The sequence below is a fragment of the Peromyscus maniculatus genome, chromosome 2 (genome assembly GCF_049852395.1).
Source record: "Peromyscus maniculatus bairdii isolate BWxNUB_F1_BW_parent chromosome 2, HU_Pman_BW_mat_3.1, whole genome shotgun sequence".
In the NCBI taxonomy this organism is placed as follows: domain Eukaryota; kingdom Metazoa; phylum Chordata; class Mammalia; order Rodentia; family Cricetidae; genus Peromyscus; species Peromyscus maniculatus.
In genome coordinates this window covers 146,843,851-146,856,051 of record NC_134853.1, presented here as the reverse complement: position 1 = coordinate 146,856,051, position 12,201 = coordinate 146,843,851, and the positions used below count along the sequence as shown (strand labels likewise).

Below are 12,201 nucleotides of genomic sequence, written 5' to 3'. Positions count from 1 at the left end.
ATGGGCACAGGCAGAGATGCTGTGTGGAAAGGCAGCCTTCTCACGGGCCACTGAGGGTGTGGAAAGCTGATTCAGTATCTGGGGGACATTCAAGGTCATATGTCAAGTCTTGCCTTCAAAGAATCTAGCTGAAGGAAATAATTGGAAATGTGTTCGAAGATTCATATACAAAGATGCTCATTGGAGTGAAAAATCTGAAATGGTTTGCTTTATCCATAGGGAGAGGTTCTATTAATTATGGCTCAGCACACAATGGCCTTCTCTGCAGCCTCCAGCCATGGGAGACAGGTCCCTTGATATTGACATAAGATCAGGACCGTGGTTAAGCACGAAAACAAAAAGCAAGTTGCTAAGGCTAGTAATGAGATGAATGTGTTTAAGAAACAGTGCTCGCTGGATTTGCTTTGGGTATGTGGCCACCCAAAATGCCTAGAAGAATTAGAAGAGCAGAAGGGGACCAGAGGTTATTTTAAGTGGAGTGTGGGTGTGTGGGGGGAGTAATTCCACAGTGAGATGTGAGGTCTTTGGATTTATACTCTGTGACCTTTGTTATTGTGGCATTGGACTTTTTAAGAATGACTTCCTATTTTTGTTAAACAGAAAGTATGGGCACACAGGTGCCATCGTGTGTGTGTGTGTGTGTGTGTGTGTGTGTGTATGTGTGTGTGTGTGAGAGAGAGAGAGAGAGAGGGTCAGAGAGAGAGAGAGAGAAAGAGAGAGAGAGAGAGGGTCAGAGAGAGAAAGAGAGTCAGAGAGAGAGAGAGAGAGAGAGAGAGAGAGAGAGAGAGAGAGAGAGAGAGAGAGAGAGAGAGAGAGCGAGCGCAAAGTTTGTGGTTCTCTCCTTCCTTCCACCCTGTGAATCTCAGCATTCAAATTCAGGTCATTAGGCTGAGCCGACTTTCTGGCTTCCTATTTTTTTAAATAGAAAAATTCTAATAATATTCAGCATAGAGAAAACCTAAATAGGGACTCATATGCAGAGGGCCCTCTTCAGAGCCGTGTACTTATAAGCTCCTTTTATTTGGCTGCTGGTTATTCAAGCGGAGATGAAGTGGAGGGGTGAGAGGGGAAGGGAGAGAGTTGGGAGGAAGAGAGAAGGAAGGAGGGAGATAGGGAGAAAAGAGAAAGGGAGACGGGACAAAAGGAGGGAGAGGGAGAGGAGAGGGAATAAAGAGAAAGAAAAAGGACGTGTGTGCACAGATGTGTACACATCTGTGAAATGTGCACAAATGCAGAGAGATGATGGAGCTAAGTGGGAACTCAACGTGTGTGTGTGTGTGTGTGTGTGTGTGTGTGTGTGTGTGTGTGTGTGAACTGTCCCCCATTTTCATGCTTGGCACCCCTCGGTGTGGCTGGAAGACCTCCACCTACTTAGCAGAAGCTGCTGTGGGGTAGCTGTGGCTGCGGGAAGCTTGTCAGAATGAGGGCGGGTGCATCTTCACGTTCTTTGAAAAACTTTACTTACTTACTGTGCCCATGCACGTGCCGTGGCCCTCTTGTGGAGGTCAGAGGGTAACCTGGGGAAACCAGTTCTCTCCTCCCACCACGGGAGGCCTGGAGATTGAAGCTGCGATGTCAGGCTTGGCAGCAAGTGCCCTTGCCCACTGAGCCACCTTGCTGGTACAATTATCTTCATATTCTACTTCCCTTTGTGTTCACACACACACACACACACACACACACTTGAATGAGGAACACATATGCAGCAGGCCCCATGGCCTCCTATTTCTTGCCCTGTTCTGGAGAGGGTATCCATCATTTTGTCTTTGACCTGAGCCTCCTGCCTCCACTCCACTTCCCGGCTGGCTTTTCTCGGCAGTGAACTTGTCTGCACTCTTGCGACACATCCCCACCCTTGTTTCTCACGCTTTCCCTGTGGCCCACGAATCTGCTGCCTGTGAATCTGTCCCACCTTCTTCCATCCCTGCTGCAAAGCCTTAGTCCCTAAGGAAGTGCTGGAGCAAGTCTTTGGGATGCTGATGTGGGCTACACCTTCTCTTAGGACGATGCTGGTCAAAATGTACAGAGACCCAGCATCAAGATGCCGCTGATGGACTTTTGAATGTTCCAGCCAAAGAGTAAAATTCCGAGGAAAGAAAAGACAGAAGAGAGACAATCCCAACGACCCTCACACAGCCCAAGGCCCTGCTGTGGTGGCCCCTGCTGTGACAGCCCCTAAGGCTGCCAGCCTCCATTATCATCATAGGACTTCATCTAGGCTGGGAATCACTCCCAGCTCCAGCTCCTTCATGGGGATGTATGTGGGGAAAACACCTTGACTTGCTGAGAAGTTCCTCCCCTCCTTGGTTCCCTGGCAATCTCACCATCCTTGAGGGCTCAGCTCTGGCCTTAACATCTGAGGATGACTTTTGGAAACCCCGAATCTGCCTTTATACTCACTTCCCACCTGTCTTAGTTAGGGTTTCTATTGCTGTGAAGAGACACCATGACCAGGGCAACTCTTACAAAGAAAACCAGTTAACTGAGGTGGCCGCTTACAGTTTCAGAGGTTTAGTCCATCATCATCATGGTGGGGGTCATGGCGGCTGGGAGTATGGTGATGTGCAGGCAGACATGGTGCTGCAGAATTCTACATTTGGATCCAAAGGCAACAGGAAGTGAACGCAGACACTGAGCAGTATCTTGAGCATATATCAGATCTCAAAGCCCGCCTCCACAGTGACACACTTCCTCCAACAAGACCACACCCACTCCAATAAGGCCACACCTCCTAATAGTGCCACTCCCTTTGGGGGCCATTTTCTTTCAAACCACCAGACCATCTCAACACTGTTCTGTGCCTGCCTGCAGGATTTTCTTTGAACAAGAAGTACAGAGCCTCTCTTTGTGTAAGAACTTGTAGTAACATTGTCACATGAATGAATGAATGAATGAATGAGTGAGTGATGCTCTGAATCAGGAGAGTCAAGAGATCGCCTCATGATTTGCATATGCATGCTCTAAAATGAAACAGCCATCTGCTCTCCAGCATTCACTGCCCGGAGGGTCTATTACAGAGTCACTAACCACACAACTACGTTTTCTTCCCAGTCCTCCCTGTTTGTTTACCCATTGGGCTTTCCTGGCTGTGAGTGCACACACAGGGGGTCATCAGCAACATCTTTTGCAGACTGTCACTGCAGACAAGTGATGAGAAAGAACACAGAGGAGTTATCCAAAGCCATGGTGGCCCTGAAAGCTGGAATGAGATGCTCAGCTTTCACTCTCTGGTGAGTGTCCCAAAGGTCATTCTAACAGCACTGTCCCTTTGGGAAATACTAAGCTCCCATGTGTGCCACTGACCTCACAGTGCATGGGGTATTAGTCCAAAATATGGATAGGGTGAACACTGTATTCCCTCAATTCTAAGCGAATGGTGCACACCAAGGAACATGAGTGATTATATCTCTTTCAATGACACATTTCCATCTCCTACTGAAGATTCCAGAGTAGGGACCTGCTAGTCACAACTCTACCCATTCCTTGGCTCCCTCTTTATTCCCTAGTCCTCGATGGTGACTTCGTAAGCGCTCTCTGTACTGTCAATAACCTTGGTGGACCAACCCCCCGCTCAAGACTTGCCATGGCTCCTTTTTATTTATTGGCATTTCAGGCTCCCCATAACCAGGCCAGTCAAATCCCATCTAGTCCTTACGTACATGCAGCCCTACTCCAGCCAGCCCGTTCTCTCTTCTGGTTCACCTTTCACCCCTCAGAGCATGCTGCCCCTCCAACCTGCTTTTTGTCTCCTATCACTTCTGAACCGTACAGTTCAAGGCTCACCCTGGCCATCGGTGTGATATAATGTGAAGATTTGGAAAGATCTGGGGTGTTCTCCAGGGTTTTTTGTTTTTGTTTTTGTAGCTTATAAAGTTTAGACTCAGAGCTTTTGCTTGAATGCTTAGCTGTCTCATGTACAAACGGACCTGTGTGTGCATCAGGGTTTATTATTGTTAACATCACCAACAGGACTGTTGGGGAGAAGTCACGAGAAAGGCCGCGCACCTGTCAGTTGGAGACCCTCCTTTCTTCTCTGATGGCCTGGGATTCTAAGGAGTCCCTGGGTCAGGTACTGATTTGGGACGGGAGCTGTCCTGGGAGGAAAATGTACCAGTGCCAGACATTGCTGGCTTTTGTTACTTAATTTTATACAGCCCTGAAACATGAGCACTTCTGGTCCTCATTTTACAGAGGAGGAAACTGAGAGAGAAACAGAAGCAGCATGCTTGGGTCACATGGCTCAAGCAGAAGCGGACTGGCCTGAGGACTGTCACTGTCACTGTGTGACTGAAGTGCCACACCGAGCCCAGCATGCAGCATGTTCTTCCAGAGCTTTAACTGACACCCCACGTTAACAGAGGAAGAGCCTCGCAGTGATTAAGTCTCACTAGCAGTCAATGGAGGGGCTGGGATCCAAACCTGGCTGTGTAGCATCAAGCCTGGGCCCCTGCTGCTCTACGGTAGCAATGTCCGAGCAGTGAGTTGTGTGGCCTTAGATGCAGCCTCCATGACGCTGAGGCTGAGTGCCACTCGCCCAGTCCAAACCTAGGGTCTCTGTGGTAACTACTGATCCCACAGGCCTCCAGCGATGGTTGGAGGGTCCCGACAACCGTTAGGGGGCCATCAATGATGCCGATGACAGCTCCCCTTGACAACAAGTGGCAAGTGTTTCTTTGTTGGCTCTGGGCACTTACCCAATGGTGCATCCAGCGTCTGCCTCAATGGTCCAGATGCAGTTGAGATTGTGTTCATAAGGGGCTGGGTACCCAGGCGACAGCACCTGCCCTGAGGCCTCTCCTCTCACTGTCCCTCCACACTCAGCTGAAAGAAATCGCAACAGAAGGAGTGTCATGGGGTGGCCGGAGCATTCAGCAGTCACCGAGTGCCTCCCAAGTCCATGTAGCCCAGTCCAGGTGGTTAAGCAGAACATGCAAAAAGCTCCCTAGGGGAGACCAGTACTCAGAACCAGAAACAAACTCTTAATACTCAATAAGAAAAGGCACCCAACCCAGCCGGGCGGTGGTGGCGCACGCCTTTAATCCCAGCACTCGGGAGGCAGAGGCAGGCGGATCTCTGCGAGTTCGAGGCCAGCCTGGGCTACCAAGTGAGTTCCAGGAAAGGCGCAAAGCTACGCAGAGAAACCCTGTCTCGAAAAAACCAAAAAAAAAAAAAAAAAAAAAAAAAAAAAAAAAAAAAAAGAAAAGGCACCCAACCCAATTAAAAACTGAGCAAAAGATATTAGTAGACATGTATCCAAAGGAAATATTTGAATGGCCAACATGAACATGAGGAGATGCTTACCATAATCTGTCATTGTTCTAGAACTGCCAATCAAAATCACAATCACACCCCCCCCCCCCACCAGGATGGCTGTGACAGAAAGGCAGGTGTTGATAATAAAATAGCAAGTGTAGACGAGGCTGTGGGGGAACTGGAGCCTTCCTATTACTGGTAGGAATGTACAGTGATAGAGCCACTTTGGAAAGCAAGCTGGTAGGTAGTTTCTTAAAATTGTTAAATGCAAGTCACCGTACAATATGTAACTCTTCTCTCAAAAGAAGTGAAAACATAATGCCACATAAAAACCTGAACATAAATGTTCTTAGCCGTGTTATTCAATATGTAATTCTTCTCCTAGAAGGAGCGAAAACATAATGTCACATAAAACTTGAACATAAATGTTCCTAGCAGTGTTATTCATAGTAGTCAATAAGTGCAGAAGAGCCCATTGTCCATCAACGGGAGAGAGGAAACACAGAATGTGGTATACCTAGCGACAGAATGTTAGTCACCCATAAAAAGGAACGCAGTTCACATACATGCTACAATGGAGATTTGGAAAACACAGTGCTAAGTGACAGAAACCAGACACAAAAGACCGTATACTATGTGATTTCATATATACAAAATATCCAGAATAAGCAAGACTAGAGAATGGAAAGTATATTATTATGTTTACCAGAGCTTGGGGGAGTGACTGCTAATGAGTAGTAGACTTTCTTTTTGAAGGAGAAACTGCTCAGAAGTTAACGGTAGTGGTTATACAACCACGTGAGTGAACAAAAACAACTGGATTGTGTGTTTTCAATGGGTTAATAAACTTGTAAGTGAAGCAGCCCCCAAGGGTAGGACTAGCTGCCTACTCTATGGCCAAACTCCTCGGAACTTCTCAGCCTCAGAAGGGGTTTGTACCTGGTCATGAAGCCAAGGGATGGATCTGCACTAGCTGCCAGGGAGCACACCACTGACTAGACTCAGTCCTTCTCTAGGCCAGGGCCAATGGAGGAGACACCATTGCACATCTGCCTGTCCTGGCACATGCATAGTCCTAGTAAGTGCTGGTGCCCAGGAGGAAGAGGCTAGTTCCCCCTAGTGCAGGACAGAGAGTCAGGGAGGGTTTGGATTCAAATGCACCTTAAAGGAAGAGCCAGAGTTGAACAGCCTGCATGATGGCAGGGGAGGCTGGGAAGGACAGGAGGAAGAGATCTTGCAGTCAGAGAGAAGAGGAGGGGTGTGGTAGGGCAGGCTGGGGATGTGCAGTGGTGGATAGCAGGGCTAGAGAGCTGGGCAAGCATGAGTTGTTGAAAGGCAATGTATGCCAGGCCGCTGTGAGGAAGCACAGTGTGTATGCATGTGACTGAACCCTCTTTATAAAGGTGAGGGAGAGGACTGTAGGAGCAGCTCAGAGGGGTACAGAGGAGTGAGCCTCAAGGCAGCAAAACCAGTGGAGAGATGTGTGCTCCCCACCAGAGTGAGCCACTTAACCCATGAGCTGGTGGCTCCCCGAGCTGCAGCTTCCTCTAGTCAGGTACACTTCCAAGACCCTGTCCCTGAATCTCAGAGAGACATTTTCCACATTGTCTCTGCTTTGTCTCCAACGCTAGAGTCTTGGCTCAGACCCTCTCCATCTCTCAGCTGGCACAGTAGTCCATATCCCCAGGGCGGTCCAAGGGACTTCCAAACAGAAGACTGTGCCATGCTTCTGGAGCAAAGTCCATACCCTCTGGTAGCCCTTCCTTTGGCCTCCCTGACTCCAGAAGGAGTCCTGGTCCTGCCAAGTCTGATGAACTAACTCCACAGCCCAAGCAGCCTCTGCTTGGACTAACAACATGCTAGGTGCCCTTCCCACGACACCTTCGTGACACCCTCCCCCTGCCCTGGTAGATCGGATACTGTCTTCCTGTGTCCCCAGCATGGTTTGGATGAAACAAGTGTATCACAAGTGCATTAAAACAGTGTCCATTTCCCCTGCCATACCAGACTCTTGGCTGCAGAGACCTTGCCGTAGACTGCATATCGAGCGCGTGGTAGAGCGTAGGGCACATAACGCAAGTCTAATAAGTATTTACTGAATGAATAGATGCACGGCCCAGTGAGTAGAAGCTTATTGCTTCCCAGGAAAATTACTGTGTCTGAACCAAGGAAGCATGAGGGGAAATGAAGAGGCTTAAGGCTGAGCTGTGTAGCAAAGTAAGTGACTGGTTAAGCAAGGAGCTAAGAGCTGGAGAAGAATTTACAGAGGGGAGACCGAGCTTCACCTGTTACTATGACTGACCATCCCATCAAGCATCACTCTGGCCCCTGAAGCTTCACCTGGGACCACCAAGGAAGGGTGGCGGGAGGGACCTACTTCCGGTGGGAGTGCTCCCACACTAGACTTTCTTCTATCTTCCCTGTGGGCCACCATCCTGTGGCACTGTTGGGATGGGTGGTTCCAACTTGATTGAAAGACACCGAGGTGAGTGAGCCTGTGGCGGGGAGTGAGTGAGAGGATGAGTGGCGATCTGATTGGGAGCAGGAAGCTGGGGCAGCGGGAGGGCGTCATCCATGACCTTGGCTAGGAGCGGCACATCCTTATTCTACCTTAGAGGGTGAGTGTTCGGGACCCAGCTTCATCTCCCTTCTGCATGGGGTCACTTTATTCAAGGGCTGGCCGGAGAGCTCGGGGGAGGGGGGTGCTGAGTGTACAGCTTGCAGTGTTCACTAGTGGCGCCTCCTTGAGGTTCTGTTCTTCCTAGCCTGCTCCCTTCTTTCCCTCCTGGGGCTCTGGCTACTATACTTGGGCTGGGGAGTCTCCCTATCCATGAAGGAAACATATGAATATTTAAAGTTATAGCAGTCACTTCAGTAGCCCATGCTGAACTCTATCCTCAACATGTGCGCGTGCGTGCGCGCGCGCGCGCGCGCGCACGCGCGCGCGCACACACACACACACACACACACACAAAGAGAGAGAGAGAGAGAGAGAGCGAGCCTCAATTCGCTAAATGCAATGGGGGCCTGAGGAAGTCTCATTGAAGACGCTTTCCAAGGCCTGTAAGTATAATAGTCTTCCTAGCCCGGCTGAGCGAGTTCTCTAAATCCAATGTGACTGACACGTTGGCCAGCAGAGGGTCTGACAGGGAAGCCTTTCTGCAAAGCAAACAGTTATCTTATGGGAGCCACAGTCTCTCATTTATTTTGCTTGCTTTGATTCGTTTGCCTTGTGGTACCACACTGCTGTCTGTTTATGCGTGTGTGTCTCTGTGGCTGACCCGAGAGAGCCCGCCTCTGAATTCTAAGCACCTATGTAGGGCCTGGAACATGAATGAAAGAAGAGAATTAAAAAGAGGAATGGTCACAGATGGCAAAGGCCTAGTGCTATAACCCCAGGGCTGGAGCAAGAAAGACAGGAGGATTGTTGGGGCCAGTGAGCCTAGCTGAACTGACCAGCCCCAGGTCTCAGAGAAAGACCCCGTTTCAAAAAAATGAAGTAGGTGACTCCTGAGGAAAAACACTGACCTCTGGTTTTATCATTGAGTGTACACACACACATGCATGCCTATATGCATATACATGCGCGCGCGCGCGCGCGCACACACACACACACACACACACACACACACACGAAGAGACATGCCTACAGCCTATCTCAACCTCAGTAACAAAGGAAGAAGACCCCAAGGGCTGTTCATGGGTTGCAACTGACTACTTTCTGGCTTTAAATTCTGGCTCTTGACCCCTGTGTGCCATGTGGAGACCCCATTACAATGTGGTTATCCAAGTGAATGGGACCAACCATGGTCCCTAAGGCTTCTCACCATTCTGTTCAGCTGGTTGGCCCTGTATGTGTTCAGGCTAGACCATCTGCCAACCCACCTAACCCTCCCGATGGTGAGATCTTATCTAGTCTTCCGAGTCTCAACCAAACTGTTGCTTCCTATGTGGAGCTCTCTCACATCCTCTGGAGACTGAACAGAACTCTGTAGACAGGATGCAGCCTCATGACAAGGACCATCTGTGTACCTGCTCTCTTTGGTAGAACGGGGGCTTCCCAGTGGCAGGGATAGACTCTCCTTTTCTCCTTATTTCTCCGCTCCCACATACACGGACACCTGCCTGCCTATTTCTAGCATGTGTGGTTTGGTAGGCACTCATGACTTCCCCCAGTGGCTATTTCATTCTCATCAAATCCACCTGTGCCGCACAGGTACATCGCGGGCGTTGGGAACAGGAGGCTTGACTGGAAAGATCTGGTTTGGGGAAAACAGGATGAGTAGGGTCATGGGATTCTGAGCAGCAGGGAAGGGAAGGGGCTAGAGAAACAGAATGGCGGTGTTCTGATTATATTTCGGTTCAGCCTTGGACCACTGTCTCTGGTCTTGTGATGCAAGCGCAAAGCTTCTAGGGAATGTCCGCTGATAACTTGCAAGAACCACAGGCTTAGGAAGACGCACGCTCACCACCAGTCTTCTTTAGGCACGAGATTAGATTTAGCTCTTTATCTTGGACTTTCTCCCAGCACTGCCCTGGGAAAGGGAGCTTGAATTCATTTTACCTACAGAGAAACTGAGACCTGGAGTCTTGGTGTTGCAGGAAGCCCTGGAGTCGCTGCCTCATTCCGACAGAGACCCCTACCACGTCTCTCTTGCCTGTGCTGCAACTCTGAGGGCATGAGTTGGCACCATCAACTCAATGTGTGACGATGGCAAGCCGCTGTGTGGACTGTACTGCTTGTGTGGTGAAGTGTGAGGAAGTGGAGAAGGGAGGCTAGGAAGCCGCAGTGCTCACTAACAGGCAGAGCCAATCCTGGTTGACGGCCCCAGGTCCTGGATACCCTTTGTGAGGGCAGGGCTGGAGGTCAGGTAAGGGAAAGGCCAAGGAGTTGCATGCCAAATCAAGAAGCATCCTACCGCCGGGTGGTAGTGGCGCACGCCTTTAGTCCCAGCACTCGGGAGGCAGAGGCAGGCGGATCTCTTTGAGTTCGAGGCCAGCCTGGGCTACCAAGTGAGTTCCAGGAAAGGCGCAAAGCGACACAGAGAAACCCTGTCTCGAAAAAAAACCAAAAAAAAAAAAAAAAAAAAAAAAAAAAAAAGAAGCATCCTACCGACACAGGTGGGCAGTGGTCGGTCCCAGGTCCTGCGTTCCCCACTCAGACACATCAGCTCCTCACTGCCCCGAAGACTGTAGCCAGGGTCACAGCTGAAGGTCACAGAGCTCCCTGCAAAATGACCTCCATCGTGAACTTTGTAGCCAAACTGTGGGGTCCCTGGGTCCTCACATCGGATGAGTTCGAAACCTGGGGAAGACAGAAGAGAAAGAGTGAGCAGAGACCACGGTGACCGAGTCATGTTGCTTCTCCTCCCCTCCAGCTTGTATCTCGAGGTGCCCTGGCCACCACCCCAGGTGTGCCAGCCTCAGGCTCATGACCCAGCCCTGTCTACATTCTCTGTGGAGGGAGCATGTCTCTGCTGCTTTATGCAAATGAGTTCAGAATGTAATAGCATGCATACTTGGGGCTGGATTATCGATTTCTGTGGTTGAGCCTGTAGGATTCTGTGAGTGGGATCTAGGGCTTCCGTTTTGATCACTGGGATACTGTGAGGAGACGGGTCAGCACAGGGAACATCATGCAAGCAGCTGTGTTGAAAGGGCTGGAGGAGGAGAGACTCCCATGAGCTCCCACTCCACTCTGTGGGACTCCGAAGCCCTTGCCTCTCATTTGTTATTCATAGGGGTCTCACAGGTGGGTGTAATTATTGGCACTCTACAATCGAGAGCATTGACTTGGGAAGGTTAACTAAATTGCTCGAAATCCTCACCATTTTCAGTTAATAGAAATGGAATTCAAATGTGACTCTATTTAATCCCGTTACATGGAGCCGCTTCTGAAAGAGGCGAAGCTCCCTGTGTGAGACATCCAGCACCCAGGTGAGGGGAATCCTGAGGAGACCCACGGGGCTCCTGGAGTCACTACGACACAATTGGCCCATCGCAAATAGTAAACAGTCTGCTGTCTCTTCCACTCACATCATTGTGAAATTATTGCCACAGTTGTAGGATATTTTCCCCTTACTCCCTCAGCCGATTTCCCCTCTGTGTATTAGCTCTGTGAAGTTTTTAAAATGTATGTCCTTTGTATTTCGGTTTCTTTTGGTCAGGGTAGTGTTTTAAAGTTTCATATTAATGTTAAAGCACAGATCATTTCTTCCTTTTGGTTGCCAAATAATACTCCATTGTATGGACATACCACATTTTCTATATCCACTCATCAGCTGCCAATCACCCACTGGATTTAAAAGACATATAGAAGCATGCATTGTGTGTGTGTGTGTGTGTGTGTGTGTGTGTGTGTGTGTGTGTGTCTACTGGGCACACCAGCTCATATGAACAAAATGGGAAAGTCTGACTTCATAGTCCGTTCAGACCCAATAAAGACTTACTAGAGAACTGAAGTTCAAAGCCTTTGCTGGTGTTTTCGGCATCTGTGATGAAGTCGAGCCACAGGCTGCTGGATGTGCTGTTCAAAGTCACCCCCAACATCTCGGAGCGGCTGAAGACCCCCAGCAAACGGGCGGAGTTGTTACTGCCATCATAGACCTGGATGCCGGAGAGCCCAATCCAATGACATCAGAGTTGCCTGTTTCAAACGAGGTCTTACCGCCCTGCAGCCCATGTTCCCAGTGGGTAGCAGCAATAACAGCTGTTAGCGATGCAGGTAGCCATCAGAGGCTCAGAAGGTGGCCAAGTGAAGCTCGCAGCTGAGTGGGTTGCCGCCTTTCCCCATGCTGACAGCGCTGGGCCCAGTGTGTCTCTGTCCTTTGGGAATTGGTTGCTACTCTAACGATCCTGTGCAATCTGCTTGTTTCCTCGGGGCTCATATGCTACCGGCTCACACGTCGGCAGCCTTGGGAGGCCAGGCTGGGGTGGCTAGATTCCCCA

At 49.7% G+C, this 12,201-nt stretch overlaps 1 protein-coding gene across 8 annotated transcripts in view; it reads right to left on the bottom strand.

Annotated features, from left to right (window-relative positions):
* Window positions 1–12,201, bottom strand: part of Csmd2 (CUB and Sushi multiple domains 2) — a 576,074-nt gene that overhangs the window by 141,780 nt on the left and 422,093 nt on the right. For all 8 annotated transcript variants that reach the window (XM_042271897.2, XM_042271900.2, XM_042271904.2 and 5 more), the window contains 3 exons: window positions 11,703–11,859; window positions 10,367–10,558; window positions 4,695–4,821 (listed from right to left, as the gene is read on the bottom strand). In XM_042271897.2, the coding sequence (XP_042127831.1) occupies window positions 4,695–4,821; window positions 10,367–10,558; window positions 11,703–11,859 (476 nt within the window). The remainder of the gene's footprint in view (window positions 1–4,694; window positions 4,822–10,366; window positions 10,559–11,702; window positions 11,860–12,201) is intronic.